Source organism: Achroia grisella, unplaced genomic scaffold (genome assembly GCF_030625045.1).
Source record: "Achroia grisella isolate CSIRO2021 unplaced genomic scaffold, CSIRO_AGI_Agris_v1 utg780, whole genome shotgun sequence".
Classification (NCBI taxonomy): Eukaryota; Metazoa; Arthropoda; class Insecta; order Lepidoptera; family Pyralidae; genus Achroia; species Achroia grisella.
In genome coordinates this window covers 6,061,020-6,079,285 of record NW_026713020.1, presented here as the reverse complement: position 1 = coordinate 6,079,285, position 18,266 = coordinate 6,061,020, and the positions used below count along the sequence as shown (strand labels likewise).

General features: G+C 33.8%; 3 protein-coding genes across 6 annotated transcripts in view; 1 reads left to right on the top strand and 2 right to left on the bottom strand.

The window, feature by feature from the left end:
* Positions 1–328: 328 nt before the first annotated feature.
* LOC131851003 (cysteine--tRNA ligase, mitochondrial) lies at positions 329–2,544 on the bottom strand. The gene has a single exon (XM_059201427.1). It carries the CDS (start codon positions 2,428–2,430, stop codon positions 901–903), a length of 1,530 nt encoding a protein of 509 aa, XP_059057410.1. The 5' UTR covers positions 2,431–2,544; the 3' UTR covers positions 329–900.
* A 124-nt stretch (positions 2,545–2,668) lies between these two features.
* On the top strand, positions 2,669–6,515 carry LOC131850993 (cytochrome c oxidase assembly factor 5). 2 transcript variants are annotated; one of them, XM_059201416.1, is made up of 4 exons: positions 2,669–2,897; positions 3,171–3,266; positions 4,250–4,292; positions 4,600–6,515. In XM_059201416.1, the coding sequence occupies exons 1-3, from the start codon at positions 2,790–2,792 to the stop codon at positions 4,289–4,291; spliced, it is 246 nt and encodes an 81-aa protein (XP_059057399.1). In that variant the 5' UTR covers positions 2,669–2,789; the 3' UTR covers position 4,292; positions 4,600–6,515. The 2 variants fall into 2 exon arrangements, with proteins under 2 accessions (XP_059057399.1, XP_059057398.1); XM_059201415.1 differs by lacking the exon at positions 4,600–6,515 and having other exon boundaries at positions 4,250–4,555.
* Positions 6,516–9,156: 2,641 nt separating this feature from the next.
* Positions 9,157–18,266, bottom strand: part of LOC131850861 (uncharacterized) — a 115,206-nt gene continuing 106,096 nt past the window's right edge. Inside the window, exons 1-4 of one of the 3 annotated variants that reach the window (XM_059201237.1) lie at positions 13,822–14,127; positions 12,921–13,144; positions 11,890–12,402; positions 9,157–10,626 (exon numbers count right to left, since the gene is read on the bottom strand). In XM_059201237.1, the coding sequence (XP_059057220.1) occupies positions 10,354–10,626; positions 11,890–12,402; positions 12,921–13,144; positions 13,822–14,083 (1,272 nt within the window). In that variant the 5' untranslated portion in view covers positions 14,084–14,127 and the 3' untranslated portion in view covers positions 9,157–10,353. Of the gene's footprint in view, positions 10,627–11,889; positions 12,403–12,920; positions 13,145–13,821; positions 14,128–18,266 lie in introns of those variants that run through there. The other 2 variants (XM_059201238.1, XM_059201239.1) reach the window with 2 other exon arrangements.

Below are 18,266 nucleotides of genomic sequence, written 5' to 3'. Positions count from 1 at the left end.
TAGCACCTTCTTTGGCTATGCATTAATAATAATATACATTGATATTTCGAATAACAGAAAACAAATATAATGTTAATACTCATTGCAATATCCATCAGTCGATGATTAGATCTGAAATTAATCAAATATCGTACTAATTTATTACTAAATAATATGTCAAATTGACTTTCAATACAATTTAAACATATTTAATATTGTTTATAAAGTTAAAAGTTACTCGAATATGTTAGCCCATCAGCAAGAGTTTGCTCGCGTTCTGTATAACATTTACTCATGTGCTGTAAATCTAGATAGTTGAAATGTCATTAAAATATATATTGTACTTAACAAACTGTGGTTTTAAGTTGAGAATTTGGTTGGAATAAAGTTCTTTGTTATGTGAAATTTTATAAGACTGATTTTTAAATAGCCTTTGTTTAAAACAGGATTCGAAATCTAACCAACAGCAAATTAAACAAAATAAGTTTTTATTTCAAATATAACATGTCATAAAAAGTTTATGTAGCAACATCTCATATAAAATTAAATTATATACTTGCCATAGATAAGGATTATTATTTAGCTACCTACATATTACTAGTCCCCCCTCTTAATCCCCTCCCTGGCTAGCATGTACATACAATACATTGAATGATAAATTGATCAATAGTATCTTTAACATTATCTTATTATTGTAAATAAATAACAAGTATAATATTTGTTATTTGTTTACAACTTTAAAAGTAATTATAATGAGTTTTGTGATAAATAGAGATAATTTTGTACAGTAACAATAACATTAATCTCCTTGGACAACATTGAATTTTTAATGCTACAATACAAATGAATCAGACTATACTGTCATCCAGGTATCATGCAGGCTCATAGTACATATTTGGTAAAAAAAAACTAAAAATAATATCACTTAATAGAAACCCATGAAGAGCCCTTATTAGTATCATTCACTTGTACTTTCTGAGACTTTAACTTATCTCTAACAGAGTCACAGGCATTTAATAACTCAATGTCTTTTCTTGTTAGAGCATTCAACCTTACTGTATGTCGAAATTCTACTAATGTATCTATCAACGAATTAGATATCACACTCTCTGCTGATTCTTCTAGCGTCAAACCAAACCTTGTCAGCACACTCTTTATATATTCTACAGTTAATAATATAGGGATAGGATAATAATCTCCTGTATCTGACTTTAATATTCTATATGCACTCGAGACCAGCGACTGCAAACTGTTAATGCAAGTTGCAGTGTCAAAATCAGTCTTCAAAGCTTCTATATTTGCTTCCTCTACTTTTTGCAACTTCTCCAAAAGGTTGTACTCATAGTCTGCAGTGTTAGCAGAATTATTATTAACATATATGTATGCATCTTTGAGGAAAAACTTGAACTTGTTAAGGACATCTTCGGCTGTTTTCATCAATTGTGTATCATATTCCATTGGATATCTGTAGTTTGAAATTAGACATGCCATTCGGAATGTATCAGCGCTGAACGATTCCAAGATTGTGGGTATAGATATAGTATTTTTCAGTGATTTAGACATTTTTGCATCTCCTTTCACATGTAGATGGCCAATGTGAATCCAATAGTTGGCCCATTGTCCTGTATTATGAAATGCACAGGACTGAGCTTCCTCATTTTCGTGGTGCGGGAATTGCAGATCTATACCCCCGGCATGAAAATCTAATTGCGACCCAAACACTTTGCTGACCATTGCTGAACATTCTATATGCCATCCTGGTCTACCTGCTCCCCATTCCACATCCCAACTAGGTTCGCCTGGCTTGTGCCCTTTCCACAAAGCAAAATCCATACTATTCCTTTTACCTTCACTACTTGGTTCACCAGAATCTGGTGCCTTTTGCAATTTGCCATAAGAAGGAAATTTGCTTGTATCAAAATAAACAGAACCATCTGCAGCAACATAAGCCATTTCCGACTTTATCATCTTTTTAATAAAGTCTTCAATACAAGTGATATGCTCTGATACTCTAGTAATTATTAAAGGCTTCTCTACATTGAGACTTGCCAAATCAGCCCAGAACTCGTGTTCATACTGTTTGGCAACCGTTTTAAAGTCAGTCCCAGTCTCATTGGCTTTTTTAATAATTTTGTCGTCAACATCTGTCACCCCCATAGCCGTAATAAGCTTGACATTGAAGAAAGTCTTCAGTATTCTTTGAACGATGTCCAGTTTAACATAGCAGCTGGCATGACCGATATGTGCGGAGTCGTAGACTGTAGGACCACAGGAGTACCATGTAGCGACGTGGGGATCGCTCAATATAACGGGCACGCGTTGATCGGCGACGCAATTATAAACATAAACACCAGTTGGATTACCATTGGGCATCAGCCATTTCGTATCTTTGTAAGGCTTTAAATTGCAAATATGTGATAGTTTCCTGGTAAACACGGGGAACAGTTTCATTTTTCTTTCTTGTAGCTATCTATATGTTACAAATGTTAAAACAGTAAACATTTCACTGTATAGATATTATTGGATGTGGATCGTAAACTTATGAGTTCATGTTCAAAACAGCTGATTGATGTGATATTTATTTGTTATCTGTGACGACGTTGACTACACCGAGATTGAGCGCATTTCAGCGCAGTTTAGTGATGTCAATGTCAATCATCATGTCACTTGTTCCTTGTTGTCAGTTTATATAATTTTCTGTACTCTTTAAAAATTAAAAACACGGTTTTTATCTCGTTCTTTAATAATTTAACTGAATGGGGTTATATTTATTTATTTAATTTATAATTGATCTCCACTGAATTAAAAAAATGGTAACGTATGCGCCCGATGAAGTGAGTTTACAGGACAAATCGCCCTGTGCCGGTATTAGGGCTGATCTCAAGATGTGTTTATTAAGCAGTGATTGCTGTAAAAAGGTAAATATTCTTTAAATAACAGTACTGTATGTGTATAAAAATGAAATGTTTTAGTGTAAGAATCTTGGTCGTGTTTAATCAACGTATATTTTCACAAAAATTACAATTTATGTTTACAGATAAAATAAATTACTTTTTTTATACTGGCACTCCAGAATAAATGAAATAGGTTGCATGCAAATATTAATAAACATGTTAAAAAGTTACTCTTCTATGTTATATATGCTATCTTGTATATCATATACCTGAATCTGTATCTCTTTATTATTGTAGGATAAAAAGACACCTCGGGAATGTCTTAAAGACGGCTTGGTTCCTGATGAGTGTTACCAATTACGACAGTCATTCTTTGAATGTAAACGATCATTGGTAAGTATTTATGAATTCTTGACTTATATCATCATTTATGTGCATAGTTATTTCAATATAATAAATGTAAATAGTAATAAATGTTAATTCACATGTCGCTATTTAGCCCCAATCTAAGCAGAGGTTGATAATGTAGTAGATAAGTGATAGAAATTTTTCTTTTATGTAATTTGACACACAACCAGCCTACAATTTGTTACAAATTAACAATACAAATACAAATGTACCTACTGTTCGAAGAATCGAACCTGTGACTATGGAAAATGGTGAATTAAAAAAAGGTGGTGTGCTGAACACTAGACCACCAAGACTGTTGTCATTTTATTTTATCTAATGATATCCTGCATAATTTTCAAATATTTAATTCTTCTGCTGCTAAGCAGCTTCATCTGTAAATTGTGTTTCAGTTATGGGTATGAGGATAGTATAGGATATGAGGCATGTCTTAATTCTATTCTGGAGTAAATGTAACTACAGGGGTCACATAATAGTGTGATATTGGGTTTCTTTATAAAAGTTCCATTCGAATATAAGATTATGCCCAGTGTATTTTCCTAAGAACAACTACTTGGATATAATAAACAATAGCTTACAACTTTGCACCTGGTATAACTAATTGGCCGGTAGAGCAAAAATTATAATATAAAAAATTTTACATTCATAAACTGCTAAAATGAATAAATAACATGATTAATTATTTTTTCATTTGTATTTAATCTTCACCATAATAATAAAAATCATATCACATTTTGCTATTTTGCACAAAATTAATTTAATATGTCTCTGAGTGTAGCCTACAAACAACAAAAACAGACATAGATCATTGTTTTGGAACACAAAACAATGATTGTTATAATTTATTGCTATTATTATGTTCATAAAGTTCCCCAAAAATAGTATTATTCATATATTTTTTTAATATACAGACAACAATCACCTACATTATATATATTGAACATACAAACAAATATTTATTATTTCAGCTTGACAATAGAAGAAGATTTAGAGGACACAAGGGTTATTGAAGTAAGCTTATTTTATAATGAACATTGACTGTTTCGATTTCTAAACATATTCCTGTTTAGAAATTTAGTCTCAGTTTAAATATCACATTAAATGTTGTTGTATTATAAATTAATTGTTTATAAATAGTTAGTATAAATAAATGTTATTTTAATGAAAAAGAGCTTTTTTGGTATTTTAATAGTTTTTTTTATATTATATATATATATTTAATTAAACTAGGTACAGCTATTTGAGGTAATGAATTACAGGTTTAAAAGATATCAATAATAGGATCTCATATTATGGTACACTTTTCTCTTGTCAACAGACTCCCACAATGTCGTTCCCAGGATATATAATTAACTAGCTGTTCTCGTGACTTCATCTGAGTGGAAATGAACTTTATTTTTCTAAAATAAAAATAGGCTAAGTTACTACTTTTTACATTAGCTATCTGCCGAAAAAAGTCCAGTAAAAATCGGTCCAGCCTTTTCAGAGATTAGCCGAAATAAACAGACAGACAAACAAAAAATGTTATTTTGGTCTATGCACCGTATTTATATTCATATGCATGTAATAAAAAACCGTTATTTCAATATTACAAACAGACACTCCAATTTTATTTATATGTGTAGATTAAATTGTGGCGAGATTGTCTGAAATAAAATTTCCAACACTTATGTATTTGTATTTTATTATAAAAATAATTGAAATTTAATTAAACTCTCTATACAATCTTTGTTAGGAGCTTAGCCCATTTTGCAAATTAGCTTTTGAAGCTAAGCGACCAATTGTAATATCTCTTATAAACTAAATTTAATGCAGTTGTCTGTACAATTCACATATTTTAAATAAATAATATTTTAATAATAACATATTTGTATAATAAATATATATTCTGAAATGATATATTGGTATTTTTACGTATTGAGTAATTGTATGTAAATAATTCAGGTAATATTTGTTGTTATTACTTATATTTATAAAATCATATTCATGTTTGTCCATTTCTTCAGATTTATATTTTTAATTTGACAGAAAGTGAGAGAACACCTCTATAGTTCATGAGTAAGAAAGTATATTATAAGATTTTAATTTTTACACACAGAACAACATAGTTAATGAACAATAATAAATTTAACAGCTCTTAATTCATTATGTGAAGTTTAGACAACTGCAGAAAATGGCAATCCCACCCTGGGCTGCTTTATATTTAAATCTATTTACTTATATTTAAAATTTCCTCTGCATCTTCAAAATTCATTTCAAGCAATATGGGTTCGAATTTTAAAATCTACAAAATGCACAAATTCAAATTTCCTAATTCAAAATCTACATTTGTTACTACATTCTCATGGCAAAAGAATGTTGAATCTTTTTCTCAACATAATTTAATCCAATTGCTTTTTATTGGCAAATCTTGGGGGAAATTTTTCGCTAATTTGGAACTATTGGTTACTTATATACTGTTTTAAATTTGACTCGGTCATTATTTATACGTATAATTAGTAAATCACGGGATCTTGCCCGTGAATTTACGGATAACATCACGGGTGATCATGACTGAGTTTACCCGTGATCATGGCGGTTGAAACACTGCCAAAATATCAGAAATTCAATAAAAATAAAACGTGGTATATCCCGTGATTTACTAATTATAGGTATATTGGTTACTTACTCGTATAATTAAAACAGAATCTCTAAATATCGATAATAAATTGCAAGCCATTTTATTGCTAACTACACAATTGACTAGATTTAGCACCATAGCAAAATAATCGATCCAATTACATAGCTACTGAAAATATCTATTTATTTATCTAAAATGTGTTTGTATGGGAAACTGCTGTTCATTCTATATTATTAAAGATATTTAAATATGTTTATAAGTGAATCTATATAATATATAAGTATATCATAGTATAATTTATATACTTCTATACAATAAATTAAAAATAGTTATGTATGTATGTAAATAATTCAGGTAATACATTATAGGTAACCAGTAAACCTGAGATATACTTAAACAAGCCGATACTATCTATAATTAATATACTGAATCACAATGTGTTTAGGCATACATGAAGTTTGGTCGATATTTAATATTAAAAATTCTTTAACGATGTTGGAACTATTCTTTACTTACGTGGATATAAATATTTATGTGAAAAAATGGTCAAGGTGAGGAAAATAGTGAATTTTACGAGGATGACACATCTTAACAAATAATAATTATTTGCTAAGTTAATTATTTTGTGTTTTTTTATTGATCTCTTTGTTTATATATTTTAATATTGCGCCAGTGCAATCTAATAGTCATAGATAAAAGAGTAGTTAATAAAACCTTACAGGGTAATGGATAATTATAATACGTAAATGGATAATTGCTCTTAGAAATTAAAGTAGTAGGTATGTAGTTATCTTATCTGTGGTAGTAGTAACTTATAAAGTTGAGGTAAGGGAAGGGGAGGTTAAATACATGAAATTCTTATGGTTGGCCCCTAAATAATAGACAATTTACTACTGTTAAAACTCTACTAATTTGTGAGTAAGTATCTAACTGTGATTGTTATTTCGGCGTGTTACATTGTCGATCGAGGTCTCTTTTGGATAACTTTCGATATATATTAATTGCCACCTTTATATGTACGTTGTTTCACGTGCGATTAGTCTTTCACACGGGGAAGAATGCACTTGTAAATGTAGACAAAGTGAACCAGACAACCGCGCGCGCCACCAGCCGCGTATTCCCGCGTTCTTTAATAGGTACGTCTAGCACCTCTTTATAATAATTAAATATCATTGCAAAATGGCTGACATCAGACTATAGAGCAAAGACATAATAATAAGAGTTAAATAATTTGTGTCTTTGGAAAATATAATCTGTGGAAAATAAAAAATAAATTAAAAGAAAATGAAATGTCTTGAAACATTTGCCTATTATACGCGCGAAAGATTGATCACGAAAAATGCAATCGTATACGATTGCACGCGCTGGCTTTCCCGCGCAAAATTACGCGCACTGCGATCGCGCGTAAAAGAATATGTCGTGTAAAGGATAATTTTTAAGTATTTAAAAGTGCTACTATAAATGAAACCTAATTTTTATTGCAATTACTTTAGCTTGTGAAAATGTTACTTTTTTTTTTACTGCAATTTTTATTTATATAAGCTACAACCATTTGTGTAATCTATTAGATTGATATGTACCATAAGATATGTGAGGAACTACTAGTATGTGATTAAACAAGAGAAATCACCTAATTAGACATTTTGTACTAATATCGCCCGGAAGACATGCGATAAATAACTCACTATACTATTTCCGTTGCTGACAAAGAAAACAAATTAGTGTTATTTTCTGGCTTTTAGACATTGGCCAGTACTATTTCCGTTGCTGACGTACAAATTAAATGTTAGAATTTTTGTTTTCCTGGCTTTTAGGGCCTAGTGGCCATTGTTATACTGTCTAAAAATATGTTTAGAGATAATAACATTAGAGCCAGTTTAATTTTCAGTTTAGTGCTATTCTCCAAAAATATCTATTTCTAAAATTCACTTTCAAACACGTATATAGCTTGGAATTCTTTTACATATGTTCGTAGATTTCTTTTTTATGGTTCCTTCGTTAGAGATAGAGATATCTCTTAGTTATCTTTACATAGTATAAAACAAAGTGAACAGACAGCCGCCGCTGTCTTTGCGCTTATATCTTTGAAATTACACAACGTTTAATGCGGTTTCACCAATAAATAGAGTGATTCAAGAGGAAAGTTTATATGTACAATACATGTGTGTTATGGTATAGAACAAGCCGAGAAATTCATAGATTTGTAATGCATCCGTACGAAGCCAGGACGGGTCTAGGAATATATATTTTAGAGCTGAAATTTGTGAATTTTAGAAATTAGTTTAGAGAGCCGCACTTTTCGGTATCTATATCACCGAAATCATCAATTATATATTCCTAACTCTAACACTAATTTAGTGAAATTTGAAGATATTTACTGAAAATAGCATTTCGGAATCGGTCCGACCGTACATCAAAATATATTGTTCATCTGCCTCTAAAATTAGCGATTTATATATAAAATAAGAGATATATTATTATATATTTAGAGAACTGATCTTTAGTATTGTTTCCAGTGTTTGAAAATGTCGTACACTATCTCTAGAATAAGTGAAATATAGAAGTGAAAATAATTTATTTCATTAAATAAAATATATCTTTTATATTTTAATAAGTGTTAAATTCAAATAGAAAATATACTTCCGTCTTTTGGCAGTGCAATACCAATTGACACATTAACCTTTTACTGCCACAGACCTCTTCATCATAATAGATATCTACGTGGCCATCTATAAATTACGTCACAAGTTGAGGTGTGTGTCGACAAAATGTGACATTGTGTGACAATGGGGTGTGTCAACAAAATGTGACATGTGTGACAAGAGGTTTGTTGACTACATTGTTTGATAAGGGGTGAGGCGACTAAAAGTAACATTGTGTGATAAGGGATGTCGACAAAATGTACCAAGTGTGACTAGGTGTGTGTCGACAAAATGTATCATTGTTTGACAAGGTGTGAGGCGACTAAAAGTAACATTGTGTGATAAGGGATGTCGACAAAATGTACCAGGTGTGACATGGTGTGCGTCGACTAAATGTGACAATGTTTGACAAGGGGTGAGTCGACTACATGTGACATTGTGTGATAAGGGATGTCCACAAAATGTGCCAGGTGTGTGTCGACTAAATGTGACACTATGTGACAGTGGGTATGTCGACAAAATGTGCTCGGTGTGACAAATGGAAGTAAATTCGCTGTTCGTTTGTTACTTTTTTAAGTAATATGTAATATTATCTAATATGTAACGTTACACTACGTAATATGTGACGGTACATATAAGGGTGTATTACAAACATGACACATTGTGACCACACGAGGGAGTCAAATATTTTATAGACGTAAGGAATATATGACGTAATTTAGGGGCTAAATAATAAATAACAGAAAATTCGATATCCAGTAACCCTACATAGATTTAACTCTATAAGTTTCGACAATAAACGAGCCAAAGCGATAATAATATTATAAATAGGAAATTTTGTTTTTTTATACGTTTTAAATTGATATATCCAAAAATTGTTTGACCAATTCAAAATCAATTTCAGTTATAGAAAGCTATGTTGTCAGCGAGTAATAATTTATTTTCAAAACGTGCGGAAATAATCGCAGGATTCAGCGAGTATAGAAATATTTTGTTTTGCAAACATTTATAGTTTGTGGCAGATCAAAAGTTAATGTAGTCAGCTCTAAATACTCTCGAAATAACTAGGAAAAAGACAGAATGGGAAAGCATTTCTAGTCGAATAGATAAACACTCTGACTTTAAATATAACTTACAATCGCTTAATCAATTTAGCAATAGTTTAAAAGAACACGTCGGTTCGAAACATACTTTTTAACCAGCCATACAATAACCATCATTAGTAGATATTAAAAATTTAATTCTTTGGTCCGTTTTCACAACTTGTGCTGTCCGATGACCAACTATGATTTCAGACGTTTTGTATCTAAATTGTATCAATTCCACCTTCAAAATTTCTTAATTAAACCCGTATTATGTATTGAGGTATAAGAGGTATAGAGAACACGTTACATACAAACGTTCGCCAGACGCGGGGAACAAGATAAAAAGTTACTCGCCTGAATTTGCTTACGGTTCTTGAATTATTTATGCAGCATATCCCACCGTATGTCGTATTTTCTGCGGATAACTTATATTTTATCAACACAATACGTGACTACACTATCGAGTGACTGAGCAAACTGCGGTATTATCGCCGCAATTGATTGGTACATTAGCAGAATGTGCCGTGTCTCTAATACCTTAGTACGTAATACCTCAACAACATACTGAAAAAATATGTACGTTTAATTTATACATATTTTTCCCCATTCATAAAGCGTTTCGTTATTGCTACCAAGAAATTTTCAAAAGGAAGATCCCGCAACAGCATAGACGTCAAAAATCCTATAGAACAACACAGCCATGGCCATTAAAGGCCGTCCCTTTACTAGAATGTCTGTATGGGCCTATAAAGTCCCGTGTACCCGCACAATCTTGCCCTTAACGCTGTGACCAACATGGCTGCTCCCGACAAGTTGTCCAACAAATTGGCACACTCGCAGACCAACAAGTACATCTTGTCGCCGTGTTGCGCGACCGATTTGTGAAGCGCAATCTTCCTCATGCCGACGGAATGTGGCAAGTGGCGATACAGCATACGGGCTCCAGTCCAGTAAAGCCAGTTTCTTTCGAAGCGCTCGCCGTCGTCACCCTCGAAAACCTGGATAATAGAAACGAGGTAAAACTTTTAATAATAATAGTACAATTTGCACAACACCATCTAGTTCCAAGGTTAACAGAGTTTGTGTAATGGGTACTAGACAACTGTTAGAAACAGATAGATACCTATATTTTTGTAAAATACATACATAATATGTGTAGAAAACAGCTAAGCCGATACAAACAATTATAGTCATGAGTACAAATGTTTTTACCGTGAGAGGAATCGAACCTACTACCATTGGGGAAGTAAGGTGGTGTGCTAAACCGCTAGACCACCGAGTCCGTCATAATATCAATTACTAACTTTTGCAGTTTTTATGGGTATTCAATGATAATGATTAGAACAAAGAAAGTGGCCAGCAATAGTTACTAGTCATTTTCTTTCTTCCAAAGTTATTATATACTATATACGTCTATAATGTACCCTGTCTAGTCGTTCTTAGCATCATTATCATAGTAAACTTCTGGTGCTTTGGCGAACAATTGGCGAAGTTGACGTCCTACAAGGGTGTATGATGTACTAAGCTACACCATTATTAGATTAGCAGGTGGGATCATCAAACTATTAACGTTTAGAAAACAGCTTTTTTCATTAAATCCCTGCAATTTGAATGAAAAATTATGTTGTAGAACTTTTGTCTTTAATTCTTTTGTGATTAAGGTTTCAACCTTATTGGATCGTCTATTGAAATTCGACGTAGCGAATAATGAAGCTTTTCAAATTATTTCCTCTAAAAGTTCTACAATATTCCTATTACTCGTACATTTTCCTATTCAGATTTGGGAACATATATTAAATTTCTTTACATACATAGATACTGTCGCACGAGTAGGCTTTGATAAAACTTCCTAAATTATTTCATTTTGAACGAAAATGAAAATGCTCTAAATTACTTAACAGTTAAGTAATTCAGAGAATTTAACGAAAATTTATAATTTTAAAGACAAATAATAAGATAACCATTCTAATTATTACAGATTTTGACGTAGATTTTGTACAAGGTGGGCACTTCTGTTTCTCTTAATTTAACAGCCAAGCAGCTTCCTTTATAAGTATGCTGTGTTGAAGGGTGAGATATGTATGTGAAATTAAAAGAAATGAAAGCGTTCTGCTTTCCGGCATAAGTGGAATCACGGTCGTTATATTATAACGTGATGTCCTTAGTTCATCATGTGTATAGGTGACGGCTACCGTCAGATTTATTACTATTCTAATTACATTAAAAAAACTTATACATTTTATATCTGTTATAGTACTCACCTTATAAACACTAATTATAAATCCAGTTGTAGGCGTATGTGACTTCTTAGGTCCACCAGCTAAATCGTTGAATGGCGGTCTACAGATCATAGCCACTTCACTATACAAATCTAAAGTATGTGCTGCGGAATATCTAATAGTTTTTGGATCAAACTTATTCAAGGAAGCGCTCCTCATATTATTATAGAAAAGTAAAGGATCTGATTGGGTCGTATTTATCACATAGTATGATATGAATGGAAACTCCGCATTCCTTTCCATATTAGCTAATAGCATCCCACCAACTGCAGTGTTTGCCTGCGCAACATCGTTCAGAAGCTCCCCAGCAGCCGTTTTCTGCTTCATTAAAGGTTTGGTAAGCGGTGATTCCAGTATTGGCTCTATAGGTTCTAAAGGGCTCATCAAATGAGCTAGGATACAAAGTTTGGGGTCGGCTACTTCGAGAATGCTTAGGGAGTTGTGCGCAGTCTTCGTTGTTAACTGTTTCTCGGGTGTTGGCGGGGGCACTGGAAGCTGAAATGGGAAATAAAATTTATTGAATATGTGATGTTATTCTATATATCTTATATACTCGATACATCCAGTAAAAATTGCGTTGGCCACGTAAACTCGGACAAAACTGCCCTTTGTGTCAGTTTAATTATGACAGTACAGTACCTACATAGGGATAGTTTAGAATAAGTATAACTTGGCGCAAGTTTCTTTACGGGTTAGACAGAAAGAATCAAGAACTATATCATAGGCCTAGGCGGAACTATGCGTAATTACAGCAAAATTCCATTTTCTGACTGAATAAATTTTTTATCTGAGAGTGTTTCCACATAACATACCCAGCAGAGTAGCATATTTTATGCATTACTTTTAATACAACTACTACAATTTCCAAAACGAGTAATGTTATCCGTTTTTTTTACTTTGTAATGCCTCATTGTTCTACGTCCTGTCTTAATTCGGTACTTTCAATTCCAGGTACTGACATATATATTAAAAGTGTTAGTTACAAAATCAACTACGTACTTTCAGTTACTTACCGGTACACCATCAGGTAAGAACCGATCAAGGGCATGTGCCGGGATGACGAAGCAGTCCCGCTCGAGTGTCGCCAGCGAGACTGGTTCGGTGCGGCGGCGGTCCGTAGTGGTGGCCGGTGGCCGCTCCCATCGCATCAGAGACACGGAGGGCTCGCGGGTCACCAGCGGTTGGGGTGGCTCTGGATCCAGGCCCGTGCCCCCGCCCAAAACTGGACCGCATCGTTCTGCGAACAGACCAGAGTAACTTACTATACCTATTGAGTTAATGTTAACCTTTGTCTGTTGTTGTGTATGGACCTCTACCGTTATGCAGACGTGCAATGTGTTGTGTATTTGGATGCTCTTTTCTAACACTATTCTTGGAAAATTCTACATGGTTTTAGTTGTCGTCTAATGGTCAAGGTTTCAGTTGCGATTTATAGATACTTACGAAACTGTGGTGAGGAGAAATTGACGTTTTCTAGTCACGTTTCAATGTTATAACATGATACAACGAAAACATACGATAGCAGTGTCACTGAAATAGACAGGACGTTAAGTGCCAAAACAGCCGATCCGGGTTCCACTGGTATCGACTGAACATGCTTTAATAATGTCCAGATTACAATTAACAAAAATGTTGTTATATGAAATTGCGTATCATAAATATTTTGTCCGTCAGGCTGTCAAGTATTAATAGAACTGCCGGCGTGACTGGCGTGCTATTAATGACTGAGAAACGATGTGAGTTTTAAAGATATCATGCGTTAGTGCGACATAGTTCCGTGTATGCAATTGAATAGACAAGTTCCAATGATTATATTCATCTTGAGCGAAGTCACCAGAGCGATAACGTTTTGACCACTTTGAACAACAAACAAAACAACGCGAACTTCTCGCGCGCTTTCCTTTTCACTCTCACCTGACGGTTTTCCTTCGTATCTGCGTTTATCCACTTTACCTGTGCCGTCGTTGTACTGTGCGCTGGAGCGCGGCGCCGCCGACAGGAATAAGTGCGTCTTCAGGGTCTTGTAGTGATTCTCCTCCATGAAGGAGTAGCGTTCGCGATCACGACGCTTGGCATTCCTGCCTGCACCTAGCGCCCCCCTCGCTTTCCCCCCACCGCCGCCGCTCGAGCCGATGCTTTTCTCCCCGCTGAAGTTCTTCCGAAACATCAAATTCATCTTGGAAGCTTGCCACCGGTGCTGTTTCACTCGCACACTCAGAAGTCGATATATCGTTGCACTTTTCTTATTGAGTTTAATTAGTCCAATGTAGCGGGCCAAGAAATTAAGACCGGCTATATTCAGTTGTATTACGTCTCTCTCTAGCCGGAGATTTAAAATGGCTTTGTTTTTATTGCTGTTTCATACAGGTTGCCTGCGATAGTTTGCTTTAACTGTGTGCTGTCTATAGGCGGATTACGATAAAACTTTCAACATATGCGAGGTGATTTTATGGTAACTTGGTGTATTAGATTTTTTTCTGTTTCCGGATGAATATTTACAGCATTATTTGCTAAGTGTCAATAGTATTTGTATTTGCTAATTACTCGTAAGTATGGTCTCGATGATATTATAATCCCATATACATAACTGTTGATTCGCGATTCTACTAGAATAGTATGAGTACTGTTGTATTAGTATTTCAAATTTTACTTAAGAATTTTACAGAGATTATAAATATTTATATAAAAATAATTTACATGGTCTAGTAGGTATGTAGATTGAAGAAACACATGACAATACGTGTCGTGTCAAAGAATACTGCCTTCTGGATTAAAACGTGCAAGTGAAACCCTTGGTATTAATGTTTCAGGCTTTCATTGCCGACGGTAACCGTTTACCATCAGCTGGGTCGTATACATGATTGTTATGGTATAAAAAATTTGATCGGCAATTTAAATGCCTGGGGGAGAATTTATTTATATTTGTTTTGCTTTAAAATGTAGGCTTTATTGTAGGAATCTCTATTTTTCATAGATTAGAATAAGGAATTATTACAAAGATGATATATATAAGCTATCTTAATGTTTTTTTAATAATAAACATAACAATATTAATAAAATTTTAGTTAATATATCTAAAAGAAGTAAATGCTGTGGTAATTACAGTCGACTTTCTAGAAAGTATTCCTGTGGTAAGATAAAACTGGAAAAGTAAATGTTAAATTAGGAAAACTGAAGAATATGTTTTTACTTATTTACAGTCTGTTCAAAACCGCGGTGAGTTAATCAGATATGTAAGAATTTCAAATACTTATAATGGTTGTAAGAAGTAGGCCATTGTCACTTGTTGGACGTACCTTTTCCTATAAAGTATTCACAACATTCAAATCGATTTTCTAAGGTTGTAAATAGCCGATATTTACGATAATAAAGCGATATTGTTTCATTACTGTTCAAGTTCTTTATGGATTTATATTAATATATGTAACACTTCTACTCACCGGAAACCTTATCACCGCCAGTAGGCGGTGATAAGGTTTCCGGACTGAATATTTGTCTCAAATATCTTAATAGTTGCGGTATTATGGCGAAGGGAATTATTAATAATGTGGACTGATGATCCCATTGCCCTAAAGTACCATGTCAGATTGACATCCACGCGGTTTCCCCTGGAAACCATCGTGATAAATTTCTGGTGAATTTACCACCATTGGCCAACTTACCAGACCTCATCCTCATTTTATCATCCTCCATTGGTGCCCCACCAGCGTAAACCGTTAGCGCAGGCGGGTGCACCATTCCATTATAATTCATAAAAAATTACAATGACCTAATAGACTTGGCGTATCCTATGATGTTCCACCAGTGTAGGCCGGTACAATATTCCATTATCACCTATTACAAAAACCTAAACATATTATGTAACGTGTATTGTTTCATCCCTACCAAACTTGGAAGGGTTCGCTAGTGGTATATGAGTATATTGAAATATCAAAGGGTGACATTTTGCCTTAATAGCAAGCGATTGTTATTTTTTATGGCCCGGATTTGTGGTTCTGGGAAGGTTATGTGCGACGTCAGACATTATCGTGATCATCATAAACACCTCTAACTGTCTTGTAAAATAGATAAATTCTTTATTCACCAATTACAAATATATAGCATACATGAAGTACAGAAAAAAAATGTACAAATAAAAGAAATGGAGGTGGCTTTTGCACAAATACTAGTTGTTACCCGCGACATTCCTTATTTTATGAGGTAAGAGATAGGCGATGTCCATTTCGTAATGTATGTGCTATCATCACTCTTCCAAACGTTCAAATTTCACTATATTCTGTTCGTGTAATGGTATTGCTACCATTACACATTTAAATGGCTGATCGGTTACGGCTATAGATACGCTTTCGCGTTTATAATATTCAAATGGATTCTTACGTATCTACATACGTACGTACATGTATACGTATTTTGTCAAAATAACATTATTGATATTACCAAACTTATGTAAACATAACCTTAATTACGTGTTTGTTACGGGTACAAACCCCCTAGGTTCATACAACTACTACTTGTAGGTACACAGTCGTCATGGATACAGCGATTGTTCTTGGAAAGTATGTCGCATTACTTTCCAACAGTTGATGACTCAAAAGAACGGCATCCAAGAGGTACGAGAACACACGAATAAGTTTAATATAGTTATAAGTCAAATCAATAGAGATTCTTAATTGTAATTAGAATTAAATAAGTTCATTTAACTTTCTTTGTCTTTTAAAAAACGCACCATAGACCGTCAGAAGGTAATTTGTTAATGAGACACGGTTCAAGAGAACTCCATTGTTTTGTATAAGAAACCTTAATTTCATATATGACCACAATGTGTTAAAATCGCTATGTTCACCATTATTTGTGAATTGTGATAATAATGATCTTCTATAAAAATAAATAGCATTTGTTACGGGGCGGCAGCAGCACCGATACACGAAGACTTTTTTTACTTGTATGTACGTAGGTAGATGAAAACGATATGGTCAAATCGAAACTTATATCTTGTACTCAAAATAAGTATGGTTATATTTAACTTTCAGAACATATACTTTATATATTTATAATTGGATTTGTAGTATCACCTCATCACTGTAGCGTTATATATGATGTGGTGTGGTGTCGCTACATAATTTATTTGTTTATAGTGTTACATAACATAGGTAGCGAGTATACAGGTGAAATAATTGTACTATTTATTGCATATTAGTAAGTTTATTAGATAGTGTACACGGCTTATTAGTAACGCGTACATTCGACGCGGAGTCGGAACGTGGACTGAATTTATATTTAACTTATACCTATGTTATCTGGAGAGATATTAATGGAAATGTTGACAGAAATATTACATGTGTAGGCACAGATTTAAAATTCACTTACTTGAAGTTTATAGGTACAAATTATATTAATTTATTAAATATATTGTTGTTGTTATCTCACTCAGAAACTAGATGGCGTTGTTGTCACTGAAATCTGCTTTAACGCGTATGTTTTTTTTGTTATGGATGATAATGGAATGATGCACCCGCCTGCGCTAACGGTTTACGCTGGCGGGGCACCAGTGGACGATGATAAGATGAACATGAGATCAGGTCAGTTAGCACATCGTGGTAAATTCACCAAGAATTTATCACGAAAGTTTCCAGGGGGAACCGCGTGGAGGTCGACCTGACATGGTACATTGTTAGCAATGGGGTTATTAGTCCTCATTACCAAATTCCCTTCCCTTAACGGGGTATGTTGGCGAACGATTGCTGTTGACGGTAACACATTTTACAAGTATGTGCGAGCCTATATATTTTTATCTGGCCGGCCGCAGCCAGGGCTGTCTTTATAGCCACGGCCTCATGGGGCCCGTACATCACTATCGCCATAAAAATGTAGTAAACGATTGATCGTTTAAGACAAAGAAATACTAGCTAAACGCAAGGCGAAACCAGAAATTTAGTAGGTATTTGTACTTTAGTCTCGGTGGTCCAACAGTTTAACGGTCGCGGGTTCGATTCCTCGTACGGTACAAATATTTCTATTTATGTGTACGTTTGTTTGTATTGGTTTGGGTTTTGTATGTATATTATATATATGTGTTAATAAAAAACCCTATTTAGACACTGATATATCAATTATTCAGTACTCATAGTACAAGCTTTGCTTAGTTAGGGATCAAATACAGCTATGTGTTGCTAAAGGCTTGATGGTGGGTTCGATTCCTCGCATGATGAAAAGATTTGTAATATTGAGTATAATTGTTTGTATTGGTCTGCGTGTTTTTATGAATACTATGTATCTATGCATTAACAAAAAAAAGTATTTGTATTAGTTGTCTAATACCCATAACACAAGGTCTGCTTAGCTTGGGACTAGATGGCGCT